General features: G+C 42.5%; 1 protein-coding gene across 1 annotated transcript in view; it reads right to left on the bottom strand.

The window, feature by feature from the left end:
- The window catches only part of LOC123990726 (mannosyl-oligosaccharide 1,2-alpha-mannosidase IA-like), a 171708-nt gene extending 156367 nt beyond the window's left edge, over positions 1-15341 (bottom strand). The window contains exon 1 of the mRNA XM_046291536.1: positions 14529-15341. Coding sequence (XP_046147492.1) covers positions 14529-15032 — 504 coding nt within the window. The 5' untranslated portion in view covers positions 15033-15341. The remainder of the gene's footprint in view (positions 1-14528) is intronic.
- Positions 15342-16836: the final 1495 nt, after the last annotated feature.

The following is a 16836-nucleotide window of genomic DNA, read 5'->3' as shown; positions in this document are numbered from 1 at the left end:
TTACACGCATCTTTAAAATGAGGTCCGGAAAGGACTATAATTGAAGAGGGAGTGTTCTGTTCAAACTCAGCGGACACATTTATTTGTTGGCTTGACCTTTTTATTCATTATTGGAAAAAGGCTCAAGGCAAACTAATGAAGACCTTGTGATAGGCAAATTGATTGTCTTCTCTCCATATGGAAGCAGTTAAGCCAAGCCATCAATCATTTGTTTAACAGGCTGGAGATCACAATTAAAGAGCAGAGGCCCGACTATTCAAATCTGTTGGCACGTAAGAGAGGTTTGTTGGAGGAATAGCCACAGCACAGCACTGTCTACGAAGGTGATCCATTCTGCACTGTCAGATCGGATGGGATCGATCCAAAAGTCTTACTGCAAGGTCCTCAAAGAACACAAATGTGGTGTTTGAGTTTTGCTTCAGCGAACCCTCACATAAGCTATATAGCCTAGGTCTTGCTCACATGGGCAACTTCTTCCACGCGCCATATAACATTTCTCGGGCACTATGACTGGCCGCTCTGCCATGTTCCACCTTAAGCTCTCCGGTGTAACGGTTTAGGTGCAGAGGTCAACCTGGAACAGATCCTAGGGACCATTAATCATATGATTCTAGGGTTTGTTTAATATTGATGTGTCCAATCAGTGCCTCACACAGGGGATTGGCAAGTAATCAATAGGGTCCATGCTCTACAGCACATACTGTAGGTGTCAGCATTGATTTGCCTGCTTGATGACCTCACTAGGCCGACATTATGACTCCCAAACAGAGGGGTTAATGCATGGATGTCGAGGATCTAGGATTGTACATTAGCACTGGCGGTAACTATGGACATTAGAGAGTGAGCCAACATCCTGGTCTAACAGAAGAGACACAGTGCCATGGATCTTCCTTAACCACCTAAATAGTTAAAAGTTTCAATTTGTAACCATTAGTGTGCAGTAGCTCAGTCCTTTTCCTAGACTTCAGAACACAGTACTCTCCTCTCCTTTTGGCTGCTTGTTTCCTCAGCCAGTCTTTGAGATTCCATCCACGAGGCTTTTGGTTCTCCTCTGTCCACGTGAGAGTATTGCCAGCCTCCTGCTGTATACCTCTCTCCACTCTTTAATAGCAAGAATAAAAATTAAATGTTCATTCTGAGTATAAAAAGGTAGCAGGGCGGTGATGAAAAATAAAAATAGGCAGGTGCCTGCAGATGCTCGAGGGCTTCAATTACTGCCTTTATGGTGCCGCGGGTCAACAGGGAACCTTTGGCACAGGCCTGGCTCAGGTCAGCCCAGTCCAGCTGAGTTTGAATGAGGCCAGGGCTGGACTCTGGGCCGGGCTGTGGTCTGACATGAGAAGGTGAGATTGTATGGGGTTAGGGGGACAGGGACGAAGGAAGAGCTTTTATAGATAAAGCAGGCACCTAGAGGGTTAGTAGAAAAATAAGAGGATGCTGGCTGAATTATTTAGTGTGTAGCCTCTGCTTTCCTTTTCCAGTAAATTAAATGTGGTGGGTTGTGCCACGTACACTGCCAAAACCAACCTGGGCAGGGCCCATAAAGGTCCTTAAAAACACACAAAAAACACTATTCAATCTGAGACACAAAAGAGTGGATACTGCGAAATAGAAGCAACTCTGTAAAAAGCCAACAGCTGGACAGCATGGGCCTGCTCTGTAAATAACACATTTGTTGTCCACTTGACTTTACAAAGAGCATCAATCCAAACCCCTAACAACATTCTCAGCTGTAAGCGGTGTCGTCCAAAGCAACACTAAATGGCCCAAAGGCAGAACTGCCCATTGCTTGGCACACTGGATTTCAGACATAATTTCACAAAACGGGACCTCTCAAAATGAAACAGCCATATTTCAGATATGCCTGGTTACTTAAATCCCCAAAGATAAACAGTCTGGAAGAGGAAAAACGCTGTGAGCTTGTCCTTTACCATAACGGTGTTAAAAAAGGACAGGCCTAACAATAAACAGGGTTTAATGGTAGTAATCACATGGTGGCAGTCTGGCAGATAGAAGGGTTAGAGCTGCCTGGGTACTCCAGCCCCTTGTACTCTGCCTCTGCTCTAGTCTGTATTCAAAAGTATAGCTGACAGAGGGAAAAACCCAGCCTGTGGCCAAAAGCAGAGGATTGATGGCTCCTGCTTCAGCAGGGCCGATTGATCGCATTCACATTGGGCAAAGTTGGTCATCATAATAGGATTCAGTGCAGCAGTGGATGGGGTAGTGGAGAGTCTACCACACTGCCAGGCTGGAAGGACTAATCCGTTAACCACAGGTCCTTATTAAAATGCATTTCCTCATTTAGTGCTGCAAAATTAATGGTGAGTGGGATGGTGTCTGAAAATAAAACATATAATGAATGAGTGGTACAGTCAGAGGGGTGCACTTTTTCAGCCATTTTGTCTGTCTGGCGGCCCAATGCAATCTTCATGCAGACATACAGCAGTCAGTCAGACTGGTCTGCCCTCATGCATGGGAAGTGAGATATATGAAGGCTGCTGGAGAGATATATTCAATCAGGTGACATTTGTACCGTGAAAATGACTTTCTCTTCCATCTTCCATCTGTGCCCTGGCTTGACAGTATTGACCATCCTCTGAGCAATCCTCCCGTCTCAAAAACAATTCCATTTTTAATCCCACTGACAGGCAGTGCATGAGGGCATATGCTCCTGGATTGACCTGCGGGTCAGTACTCCATCCATCTTTTCAGAAGTAATGCAAAATTACATGTATTTTTGTGAAATCCCAAACCTTTGTGCAAATTGAAAATAAATTATCTGTGTGATTGAGAATCTGAGTACCAGGCTGCCAGCTATGATACTGAACCCTAGAGGGGCTGAAGTCAGAGAGTTGTTGTCCTATAACTAGAGGTCAACCGATTAATCGGAATGGCCAATTAATTAGGGCCGATTTCAAGTTTTCATAACAAATGGAAATAGGTATTTTTAGACACCGATTTGGCAACAAAAAAACCAACATTTAACACCTTTATTTAACTAGGCAAGTCAGTTAAAGAACACATTCTTATTTTCAATGACAGCCCAGGAACGGTGGGTTAACTGCCTTGTTCAGGGGAAGAACAACTTATTTTTACCTTGTCAGCTCGGGATTCAATCTTGCAACCTTACAGTTAACTAGTCCAATGCTCTAACCACCTGCCTTACATTGCACTCCACGAGGAGCCTGCCTGTTACGCGAATGCAGTAAGAAGCCAAGGTAAGTTGCTAGCTAGCATTAAACTTATCTTATAAAAAACAATCAATCATAATTACTAGTTAACTACACATGGTTGATATTACTAGTTTATCTAGCATGTCCTGCGTTGCATATAATCGAGGCGGTGGGCATTCGCGATAAAGGACTGTCGTTGCTCCAACGTGTACTTAACCATAAACATCAATGCCTTTTTTTAAATCAATACACAAGTATAGATTTTTAAACCTGCATGTCTAGTTAATATTGCCTGCTAACATTAATTTCTTTATACAGAGTCAGGGTATATGCAGCAGTTTGGGCCACCTGGCTCGTTGAGAACTGTGTGAAGACTATTTCTTCCTAACAAAGACAGTCAACCTCGCCAAACGGGGGATGATTTAACAAAAGCGCATTTGCGAAAAAAGCACAATCGTTGCACGAATGTACCTAACCATAAACATCAATGCCTTTCTTAAAATCAATACACAGAAGTACATATTTTTAAACCTGCATATTTAGCTAAAAGAAATCCAGGTTAGCAGGCAATATTAACCAGGTGAAATTGTGTCACTACTCTTGCGTTCATTGCACGCAGAGTCAGGGTATATGCAACAGTTTTGGCAGCCTGGCTCATTGCGAACTAATTTGCCAGAATTTTATGTAATTATGACATAACATTGAAGGTTGTGCAATGTAACGGAACGGTTCATTCAAACAGCACTTTTGTGCGTTTGCCAGCAGCTCTTCACAATGCTTCAAGCATTGCGCTGTTTATGACTTCAAGCCCATCAACTCCCGAGATTAGGCTGGTGTAACCGATGTGAAATGGCTAGCTAGTTAGCGGGGTGCGCGCTAATAGCGTTTCAAACGTCACTCGCTCTGAGACTTGGAGTGGTTGTTCTCCTTGCTCTGCATAGGTAACGCTGCTTCGAGGGTGGCTGTTGTCGATGTGTTCCTGGTTCGAGTATTATATCTAGCTCGTAATAATTAAATATAAAGCAATTTATTATATTCTAGTCTAGAGTCATTTAAAGCAGACAAACAGCCGTGATTCTGCTAATGAATTGCTGTGAAGCAAAGACAATCGCACAGAATCCTAATCACACAGGCAGGAAGGCAGGTATGTTGAAGAAAGGAAACAGGACACTAGAAGATTAATTGGAGCTGAATCTCATCACTGATCCTTAGCCCTGCCTCTCTAGGTGTGAGGGAAACAGAGTGGGGCCCTCCGAACAGGGGGAAATTAGAAAATTAATTCATACTAACTGATCATTGGACCCATAAATTATGGTTTACCTGAAGCAATATGAAAACATATCTATCTCCTGGCCACAGGGTATACAAAGGGAAGATGCAAGAAAGCAAACATTATGAACTTCAGACTACAAATTAGCTTACCTAGAATTGAAGGTGTACACCTATATTGGCTTTAAAAAAACAAATAAACATCACAGCACTCAAGTGGATCCAACGGTATCACTCAATATGACCTACAGCAGGGAAGAAAAACCTGTGTCTGATATCAAGACTGCACCTGTATACTGTGAATCAAGATTATTTTCAAGAGGGCACTGAGTCAGTGTCGCAGTAGTGTCGCATTCAATAAATGAAAGCTACTGTACAAAGAAACCTTTACCTCCAGACGTATGCCAGCTAGGAGACATCAATTTCCCTTTTAAAAAGCAATTAAGACTGAAGGTCAGGATGCCTCACACAGAGCCCATTCAAAAGGAAGGGCCCCGCAGAAAGTTGTTCCCAATACTTCCCCACTGGGACTGTTTGTCTCTCCCTTGGCGCTGATCAATTAGATTAGGCCTGTTCTACTTTACGTACCAGAGTCCAAGTGATTATTAGTGTGTGTCAGTCAGTCAGTCAGGTGGAGGGGGCTGGTGGCTTGGAGTTTGCCTGGAACTCTGAGACATAGTGGTGTGTTGTGGAGCCACAGTGGCCCACCAGCCCTGGCCTCATTATCAATCAGACTTTCAATCACTCAGAGGCATGGGATCACTGGGCTACTGGTCAGCGACAGGACGGAGCGCCCGGGGCTCCTAAGGCTCGTGTTCACTGAAGTATAGGAACATATTGTACACAAACGCACACACAAACGGAGGGCGATGGATTCACAGTATATGATTACCCTGAGTGACACAGTCCTCTGCACATAGTTCTAGAGTACAGACAGTGCATGAGGGCCCCATAAAAACCCCCAAAAAGCATTAATGTCTGCCAATACTGCCTTTTCGATAGATTTTTCCTCTTAGAGAAAAATAGGCCTATATCCTAGCTCTAGGAAGGCTTGTTCCTGGGGATAAGATATAAGATGACAAGATGATGATCAGGTAGCCTAACTCTCACTTATTATGAAACACAAAATAACTACAGTTACTTTTTTTGGTACTTTTTACCCCATTGCCCCAATTTTGTGATCTCCAATTGTAGTTACAGTCTTGTCCCATTGCTGCAACTCCAGTACGGACTCGGCGAAGGGCGAAGGTCGAGAGCCACGCGTCCTCCGAAACACAACCCTGCCAAGCCGCAATGCCTCTTAACACATTGCTCGCTTAAAACGGAAGCCAGCAGCACCAATGTGTTGGAGGAAACACCGTACAGCTGGCGACTGAAGTCAGCATGCATGTGCTCAGCCAGCCACAAGGAGTCGCTAGGGCGCAATGGGACAAGGACATCCCGGCCGGCCAAACCATCCCCTAACCCAGAGGACGCTGGGCCAATTGTGCACTGCCTCATGGGTCTCCCGGTCGCGGCCAGCTGCAACCGGGTCTGTAGTGACGCCTCAAGCACTGGATGCGGTGCCTTAGGCCTCCCGAGTGGCGCAGTGGTCTAACTACAATTACTATTGACTAGTTAGAGGACAAGCCTACATTCTTCCTCAGTAAGGTAACACCGCATAAAATAGCACTAGCATACAACTGCGATACTCAAGTGGCCACTAACATAGTATGCTCCTGTAAAGAGGCATCAGGCTTCATCAGTGTACAATAGACTTTATCCACCGACAAACACCACCGTGCCCCTCTGTGAGATGCAGCAGGATTGTGTCGTGGAATATTCAGAATTTGTTGGTAACATATGTAAGATGTTTTATTCATCAAATGTGTGTAAGTTACTTCTCATCAGAATGGTATTTTTGTATAATACTGTGGTGAGGTTGCAGTTATCTGTTCTATGTCAAAACTAAGTTGCATGGGCCGCAGAGAGGGGCGAGGTCAAAGTGTCATCATGTGTAAACATATCTTTTACTCCCTACCTTTTTCTAGTGGGGAAAGGAGGGTGGCAGTGTCTGGAATCATTCTCATGCTCCCTTTTATCTTAACCTATAGCCTCACTCTCCTCTCCGTGAGCTTGTCCAGGTTTGGTTGTATTTAGGGTTGGTTGTATCTAAATGACAATTTGATATATGCCTGTTGATTTGGAGGATTGGTTTATGGTTCTGAGTTTGAGAGAGGAGACAAAGCTGAACAATGAATTATGCCGATGCTGTTTTATCCTGTGTATCTTTGCTATAAAGGATCCCATTTTGCCGTTGTGGGGGGACTCTCAACTTTTCATTAGAAATACTGAACAGTTGAAAGTCAAAATGCTATAGAGCTTATATAATTAAAGATGGATTTTTATAACTAACTCTGACTTGTGTGTGTGGATCGCTCCCATGATTTGGTAAATAGAGGGAATTTCCACGACAATTGGCAGGCTGAAAGGGACCGCTATTAAAGCCATTAGATATTTAGACTGAGCACCTGGAATCCATTTAAAGAGGTAAATTAACAAAAGACAGGCTAGTAGCACAGTATAGAACAATAAGTTACAATTAGTTAATGACAATGTACTGTAGGCCAGGCAGTTATCTGATTGAAAAGCTATTGAGGCAGACAACGTAGTGAGGAAGTTATCAAAGTAAAAGTGAGGAATAGAGGCTACTAGTGGGTTTATCAGAATGTTCCATGGGTAGGTCAGGAAGGGGAAAGCCATTTGGCTGTCGTCCATGGTTACAAAAAACAATCCATTGTCTTGAGTGAGCAAAAATAACTCAACTGGATCTTAAGTGAAGTGGAAAGAGAGAGGACCGCATCTTCCTTCCTTTCTAGACAGCCAAGGTGACTCTAGACCTTTAACAAACCCACAGCTTCTAATCCTTGGCTGCTGAGCCGGCTGGCGCTGTCCTCTCCGCCTGCAGAGTGGCGGAAAGCCTGACAGGGTATTAACCGTTTGTCCTTTAAGATACAGAATGCATACTGATAAAAGAGGTCAACCCTAAAGAGCTGCAGCCCAGGCAATCATTTGCATCTTATTTCTAAACGCCATGTTGAGAATGCTGTTCATTGACTACAGTTCAGCCATCATCACCAAAGTCAGAAAGACCAAGGTGCTGATCGTGTACTACAGGAAACGGAGGGGGTGGGGGGTCCTCAATTTCCAAATCACTAGACTTAAAATTGTATAAATACACAAGCACAGTTGTGAAAAATGCACGACAGCACCTCTTCCCCCTCATGTCATGGGCCCTCAAATCCTCAAAAGGTTCTACAACTGTACCATTGAGAGCGTATAAACTGGCTGCATCACTGCTTGGTATGGCGAGAGCACCACCCTAGATCGCATGGCGCTACAGAGGGTTGCGCGGACAGCCCAGTACATCACTGGGGCCGATCTCCTTGCCATCCAGGACCTCCGATATCAGGCGGAATAAAAAGAAGGCACGAAAATCGCCAGACTCCAACCACCAAAAGCCATAGGCTATTTTCTCTGCTGCCGCACAGTAAGACTGATAAGTCTGTGTAGCTATTTTGTTAGATATTTATCTTTATTTACCTTTAATTTAAATGTTTGCATTCTCTTTGCACACTCACTGGGCCCTACACACTCACACGCAGTCAATCCAAAACACACACACTCATTTGCTCACTTACACATAATATGCAGATACATTTATACTGACTCTACACACCCGCACACCCACTCACATGCATACAACCTGCTGCAGCTACTCTGTTTCTTATATCCTGTTGCCTAGTCCCCTTACCCCTATACATATCCACCTCCATCACTCCAGTATCCCTGCATATGTAAATATGGTATTACTGACTTTAAATATTTCCTGTATATAGTATGCTTACTTAATTGGATATTTCCTATTCTTATTTTTCCAGAGAGCTGACGTTTTTTTCTAGTAATACTGTACATTGTTATTGATTATTGCATTGTTGGGTTTTGAGTTGGCAAGAAAGGCATTTCACTGACATGTGCACGTGACATTTAAAACTTGCCCGGTAGCCTGGGGAAACAGACAGCACACACAGAAAGAGGATGACATGTGAATCATCAACAATAGTGTGCTGCGTGTGGTGCCTATGTAGTGTGTTGTAATTAGCCCATGGTTGCAATGGCAAAGATAAGCCTAAATGATTTACCCAGTAAGGGTCTTTGACAAACAGGCTTTTCCTATGGCAATGTTTTGTTTCAACCCTGTACCTGTGGAGGTTTGTTAGTTGGGATGTGTGTAGGCTACTACTGAACTACAGTAAAACAGAGAATGTTAACCTCTAACCCTGTCAAATTGACTGGTAAAATCATGGGTACCTTGCAATGGCTGCCTGGTATTGTGATACAATAATTTCCATGGTAATGTAGAATGTTCATTCAAATGATCTTAACTGATGTGGCTTATAAAATGGAATGCATGTCAGTTGAGTTCAATCAACAAATCAGAGCACATATTGATGGGTACACTTCCTGCTTTGCTCCTCGCAATGGCCGCCAGTGAACCCATTATGCCATCATTGACTCGAATAGATCCGGTAAAGAGGTCAATGGAACACAGATGTTGGGGGGTAGAAGAAGGACGCAAGATTGGTGCACATTCAAAGCTGACCTAAAAATCTGGATATTTGTCAAATCCGTCATGATTGATGCATTGTAAAAGGCCCACAATGTGGTTACTAAAGTATATATTTGGAAGTTTTCACTGCATAACATTTATAAGTTCTTCCTTTTCACGTTTAGGAGTTTCTGCTAAATGCTAACTCCTGATCGTATAAACTTGTAGCATAGCTAGCATAGCGAAATTAGCGGTGGTAGTCAATGTAGTTTTTAACTGCAGTTAAAATGACGATGACGTGAACAAACTCAGCAACAACAAAAGAAACGTCCCCTTTTCAGGACTCTGTCTTTCAAAGATAATTCGTAAAAATCTAAATAACTTCACACAGATCTTCATTATAAAGGGTTTAAACACTGTTTCACATTCTTGTTCAATGAACCATAAACAATAAATGAACATGAACCTGAAGAAACGGTCGTTAAGACACTAACAGCTTACAGACGGTAGGCAATTAAGGTCACAGTAATGATAACTTAGGACACTAAAGAGGGCTTTCCGCTGACTCTGAAAAACACCAAAAGAAAGATGCCCAGGGTCCCTGCTCATCTGCATGAACTTGCCTTAGGCATGCTGCAAGGAGACAGGTCTGCAGATGTGGCCAGGGCAATAAATTGCAGTGTCCATACTGTGAGACGCCTAAGACAGCGCTACAGAGAGACAGGACAGAGAGCTGATCATCCTCGCAGTGGCAGACAACATGTAACAACACCAGCACAGGATCGGTACATCTCATCATCACACCTGCGGTACAGGTAAAGGATGGCAACAACTGCCCAAGTTACACCAGGAACGCACAATCCCTCTATCAGTGCTCAGACTGTCCGCAATAGGCGCAGAGAGGCTGGACTGAGGGCTTGTAGGCCTGTTGTAGGGCAGACACATCGTAGCCAGAAACAGCGTCGCCTATGGGCACAAACCCACCGTCGCTGGACCAGACAGGACTGGCAAAAAGTGCTCTTCACTGACGAGTTGCGGTTTTGTCTCACCAGGGGTGATGGTCGGATTCGCGTTTATCGTCGAAGGAATGAGCGTTACACAGAGGCCGGTACTCTGGAGCGGGGGCAATTTGGAGGTAGAGGGTCCGTCATGGTCTGGGGCGGTGTGTCACAGCATCATCGGACTGAGCTTGTTGTCATTGCAGGCAATCCCAATGCTGTGCATTACAGGGAAGACATCCTCCTCCCTCATGTGGGACCCTTCCTGCAGGCTCATCCTGATATGACCCTCAAGCACGACAATGCCACCAGCCATACTGCTCGTTCTGTGCGTGATTTTCTGCAAGACAGGAATGTCAGTGTTCTGCCATGGCCAGTGAAGAGCTCGAATCTCAATCCCGTTGAGCACATCTGGGATCTGTTGGATCGGAGGGTGAGGGCTAAAGCCATTCCCCCCTGAAATGTCTGGAAACTTGCAGGTGCCTTGGTGGAAGAGTGGGGTAACATCTCACAGCAAGAACTGGCAAATTCATGAGGAGGAGATGCACTGCAGTACTTAATGCAGCTGGTGGCCACACCAGATACTGACTGTTACTTTTGTTTGATTTTGACCCCCCCCCCTTTGTTCAGAGACACATTATTCCATTTCTGTTAGTCACATGTCTGTGGAACTTGTTCAGTTTATGTCTCAGTTGTTGAATCTTATGTTCATACAAATATTTGTTAAAGATTGCTGAAAATAAACGCAGTTGACAGTGAGAGGATGTCTTTTTTTGCTAAGTTTACAAGCATTATATTCAGATTTTTACCTCAACATAGTGTGAAATAGACATTAACAATAGCCTAAATATAGGCACATTTTACTGGGGGGGGGGGCAACAAGAAGATTTGGGATCTTAACCCCATGGAATGATGCGATTCTAAGCCTGATGCTGGGACCTGAGCCGAGGACTCAGTCTCACAGGCAGCTTTGCACCCATAAACATGACAAATGTTGATTGACTGCTGAAAAATTTGCCACCACTGCAGTTTCCTCTAAATCACCTTATGCCTCCTGAATAAATTTGATCTCTTCGAGATGTGTATTTTGTCAGCAGAGGGGCTGTATCAACTATCAAAGTAAGCTGATAGTCGACATGAGAAGCCAAAACCAAATGCACAGAAGCCAGAGAAATGTCATGCTGAAGTAGGGCTGGACGGTGTACCATATTTTACGATATACTGGTGGTGATGCATGGACCATTTTGGGTTTTATCTTTACCTGCTCTTTTTTGGGGAGTGGGGTTTACCCACCTTTCAGGTTATGTCAATATAGGACTTGTTTTACTATGGATATAGATACTTTTGTACCTGTTTCCTCCAGCATCTTCACAAGGCTCTTTGCTGTTGTTCTGGGATTGATTTGCACTTTTCGCACCAAAAGTACGTTCATCTCTAGGAAACAGAACGCGTATCCTTTCTGAGCGTTATGACGGCTGCGTGGTCCCATGGTTTTTATACTTGCAACCTATTCTTTATACAGATGAACGTGGTACCTTCAAGCGCTTGGAAATTGCTCCCAAGGATGAACAGACTTGTGGAGGTCTACAATTCTTTTTATGATGTCTTGGCTGATTTCTTTTGATTTTCCCATGATGTCAAGCAAAGAGGCACTGAGTTTGAAGGTAGGCCTTGAAATACATCCACATTAACACCTCCAATTGACTCAAATTATGTCAATTAGACTAGCAGAAGCTTCTAAAGCCATTACATCATTTTCTGGAATTTTCAGTCAGGCACAGTCAACTTAGTGTATGTAAACTTCTGACCCACTGGAATTGTGATACAGTGAATTATAAGTGAAATAAAAATGAGTTTTAATGACTCTAACCTAAGTGTGTATACATACATACATACATACATACATACATACATACATACATACATACATACATACATACATACATACATACATACATACATACATACATACATACATACATACATACATACATACATACATACATACACAATATTTAGGCCATATCACCCAACCCTATGCTGGAGTGACAAATCAGCAAAGTTTCTTACAAGTGGTGAGTTGTTCTGCATTCAAAATATTTTTGGGTCAAGTATGGTGATGTACAAAAACAGACATTTGCCCACTGAATTGGAGTGATTCTGACCCCTTCACTACTCATACATTATTTACACTATCTATCAACGTATGGGAGTTAGGGGTGGGGGGGATTAATACATTAGAGCATTGCAATATTATTTTTGACTATATTTGATTGATTATATGACCTTTTTTTGCTGGGAACTTAGCTAGCACTTGTCGGCTGTACCTGCGTCAAAACTTTTGTTTTTCTCCTCCTATAGCTTGACATCAATCTTCTCTTAGATAGTGAGCCAACATGTTTTCAGCACTTTCATAACTGATTAAAACTTTCATTCTTATGGCTCTCTTGTCCCTGTACTGCAGACATATAATATAGTGAGCAATATATTTGGAACAACAAACAGCAATATATTTTTTACGTTACAGTCTTATTCTAAAATAGACAAAAACAAATTAAAATACTCAGCAATCGTCACACAATACTCCATAATGACAAAGCGAAAACCGTTTTTTATTTTAGCAAATGTATTAAAATAAACAGAAATATCTTATTTACATAAGTATTCAGACCCTTTACTATGAGACTCAAAATTGAGCTCAGGTGCATCCTGTTTCCATTGATCTTCTTTGAGCTGTTTCTACAACTTTATTGGATTCCACCTGTGGTAAATTCAATTGATTGGACATGATTTGGAAAGGCACACACCGGTCTATATAAGGTCCCACAGTTGACATTGCATGTCAGAGCAAAAACCATGAGGTCGAAAGAATTGTCCATAGCGCAACGAGCCAGATTGTGTCGAGGCACAGATTCTGAGAAGGGTACCAACAAATGTGTGCAGCATTGAAGGTCCCCAAGAACACAGTGACCTCCATAATTCTTAAATGGAATTAGTTTAAAACCACCAAGACTCTTCCTAGAGCTGGTCGCCCAGACAAACTGAGCAATCGGAGGAGAAGGGCCTTGGTCAGGGCGATGACCAAGAGCCCAATGGTCACTCTGACAGAGCTCTAGAGTTCCTCTGTGGAAATGGGGGAACTTCCAGAAAGTACTGAGTAAAGGGTCTGAATACTTATGAAAATGTTATATTTAAGTTTTTTTTATTTGTAATAAATTTGCTAACATTTCTAAAAACCTCTTTTTGCTTTGTCATTATGGGGTATTGCATGTAGATTGATGAGGAAAAAATAACAATTTAATCCATTTTAGAATACGGCTGTAACGTAACAAAATGTGGAAAAGGTCAAGGGATATGAATACTTTCCAAAGGCACTGGAGACATGATATTGAATTGCAATAGATATCGTATCGGCACCTAAGTATCGTGATAATATCGTATTGTGAGGTCCCTGGCAATACACCGTACTAATGGGAGTGTCTCTGAAATGGTTGGCTCATTCGTTGTTTAAAAACAGGTCTGTCAGGAGGATAAAGGTTCACACACATTGCACTGAATGTGGATCTAACGTTCGTCTGCTGATTGTGTTTTAGGGACCACACACGGTTGATTTTTCAAGTAAAATCAGTGCACACTGTTCGCAAATTCAGAGGTGCTAAGTAGTGTGGGCCAGCAAACATTACTGGTGTGTCTGAGCCCTTAGACCTGCTTGCCCCATCTCACCAGATATAAAGGTAGTGTGATTTATGTCTCCTACTTCATTGTAGTGTCTGTATCCTGACATTGCACAACCATTGGAAAATAACTAGGCCTAACATATGTAAAATACAATAGACTGTTCGTTTCCACAAATCCCAGTTGTGAGACTCACCGAGCTAGGTTACATTTTACTTCAGTGTTGATATTGTGTATTACCATAAGTGTAATAAGCAATGCGCAAGCCTGCTTATTGTTACACTGTCCTTAGGGTTAGGGACACTGCTGTGAGTATAGTCTAATAGTGTACCACTTAATTAGGGTACACCACAGGCATTATATACTTAGAAAAAATAAAATTGCTAAGAATATATTTTGAAACAATACATTGCCCTGAGCTACACAGTACACTGTAAAAGTGTTGCCCCAAATGATATAAAATGGACTATGTTGTGGTTTGTCTACAGGACAAGGAATACACAGGATGTACTCTGGTCAATCTGGTGAGAATGAAAAGCATGATATTGAGAACATATCAATACAGGATGGATTTCTACAGTGTATCTGGATACAAAGTAAATGCATTAGTTCAAAGTTTCAGTTGACAACATTATGCCTGTGCTGTGTACAGACTAGAGTCGTAAAACTGTATTCATGTGTGTTGTGTACAAGGAACTTGCCGATTAGGCTACACAGTATAGCAAACGCAGGCAGTATTGGAAGCTAAACTAGCTAACCACACACACCAAATGTTGCCATTCTGGTTGTCTTTATATATTTGTATTGTTTTTTTTTATCACTCACCTCTTTAATTTTTGCTCGTCTCTCTTTGGTTTCCGGATCGGAGGGCTCGTGCCCTGTTGCTCCGGGTGGCCGGACATATTCAATGACTGGCAGGTTATTGTCATCTTTCCCACCTTTACCTTCCTTCAAAACTTTGTCCTTCTCGTCTTGTATATCTTGCTTTATCTCGTCTGGTCGTTTCTGGAGAGTGTCTTTTGCTTCAACCAAAGCCTTTTCGTGGTCCTTTCTAATCTTGGTTAATATCTTTTCTTCGGTCCCAACTGCAACGTTTGAATCACTATCCGTACCTGTTCGCGTGTTGGTTTCTACCGCAGACGAGTGGAAGAAAACTCCGCTCAGTAGCTTCGATGAATCCGGCAGGAAAAAAATTGCCCCGAAACAAAGCGTAATAAAAGCGCTAAAAACTAATAGCAAAATGAATTTCTCTGTCAATCTAAAGGAGGTCGGGCTGGCAGACTTCCTACTCGGGGTAGCTGTAAAAGGCAATAGAGTTGCTACTGGCATTTTCCTTGTCGTGAAAGACAAAACAAATGAATTCAATTCTAAAATCGGCACAGTCTTAGATTCCGTACAACAATATTAGTTATCAATTTCCCATATGTATATCAGAAATTAATAATTTAGTATTCTGTAAAAGTTACACTATTGAGCAGTGTCCTGCTGTTTCAACTGCCCATGCTGAAACACATCTGCAAACTCTTCGCCCAGCTCAGAACAGAACGGAAAGAATGGCAGCTATGCGCTATTGACAGCCCTAATTGTCCAATGGCTTTTCTCTGCGCGTACAGTTAGCAATTGTGGGCGTGTTTTCCGGATCCGAAGGTGACACACTTGTTTTAATGTCTTGTACAAACGGAATGGTTCACTCACAAATAAAAATACATGTAGTCATCAAAACGATCAAATAAAGTGGTAATATAAAACGTTTCTAGATGTATGTCTTCCGTCAGTCAGTAGAGCTTTGACATTCCGCATCGTCTCTTGCATTTATTATGTGCCTTTGCGGGATTCGTCACTAGATACCACAGCCACAAAGTATTAACCCCGCCTATTTCTGCAATTTCTCTAAATTCTGATTTTAAACTTAACCTTAACCACAGTGTTAACCTTGTGCCTAACCCTAACCTTATAATATATATATTTTTTAAATATAGCCAATTTTGACTTTGTGGCTGCGATTGGCTTAGGATTGTCAGAGGACATATTCTGGGTGATTTGTGAAAGGGGGGATCCGATTCGAACCAAAAACCTTGTGTCCACTCCCGAGGCTACTTTAGTAAGCCAATATTTTGCATTGGTTGGACTTACAGTGCATTCAGAAAGTATTCAAACCCCTTAACTTTTTCCACATTTTGTAACGTTACAACCTTATTCTAAAATGGATGAAATAAATGTTTTTCCTCATCATTCTACACACAATACTCGATAATGACAAAACGAGAACAGGTTTTTAGAAATTTTAAATGTATTAAAAATAAAAAACAGATACCTTATTTACATAAGTATAGAGACCCTTTGCTATGAGACTCGAAATTGAGCTCAGGTACGTCCTGTTTCCATTGATCATCCTTGAGGTGTTTCTACAACTTTATTGGAGTCCACTTGTAAATTAAATTGATTGGATATGATTTGGAAAGGCAAACACCTGTCTATATAAGGTCCCGCAGTTGACATGGCATGTCAGAGCAAAATCCAAGCCATGAGGAATTGTCCGTAGAGCACCCAGACAGGATTGTGTCGAGGCACAGATCTGGGGAAGGGTACCAACAAACGTCTGCAGCTTCAAAGGTCCCCAAGAACACAGTGGAACACAGAACACAGATGACTCCTTGCTGTCCCCAGTCCACCTGGCTGTGCTGCTGCTCCAGTTTCAACTGTTCTGCCTTATTATTATTCGACCATGCTGGTCATTTATGAACCTTTGAACATCTTGGCCATGTTCTGTTATAATCTCCACCCGGCACAGCCAGAAGAGGACTGGCCACCCCACATAGCCTGGTTCCTCTCTAGGTTTCTTCCTAGGTTTTGGCCTTTCTAGGGAGTTTTTCCTAGCCACCGTGCTTCTACACCTGCATTGCTTGCTGTTTGGGGTTTTAGGCTGGGTTTCTGTACAGCACTTTGAGATATCAGCTGATGTACGAAGGGCTATATAAATAAATTTGATTTGATGATTTGAGTGGCCACAATCATTGTTAAATGGAAGAAGTTCCTAGAGCTGGCCGCCCGACCAAACTGAGCAATCGGGGAGAAGGACCTTGGTCAGGGAGGTGACCAAGAACCCGATGTTCACTATGACAGAGCTCTAGAT

This window comes from Oncorhynchus gorbuscha, linkage group LG12 (genome assembly GCF_021184085.1).
Source record: "Oncorhynchus gorbuscha isolate QuinsamMale2020 ecotype Even-year linkage group LG12, OgorEven_v1.0, whole genome shotgun sequence".
Taxonomy (NCBI): domain Eukaryota; kingdom Metazoa; phylum Chordata; class Actinopteri; order Salmoniformes; family Salmonidae; genus Oncorhynchus; species Oncorhynchus gorbuscha.
This window is presented reverse-complemented; position numbering and strand designations above follow the sequence as displayed.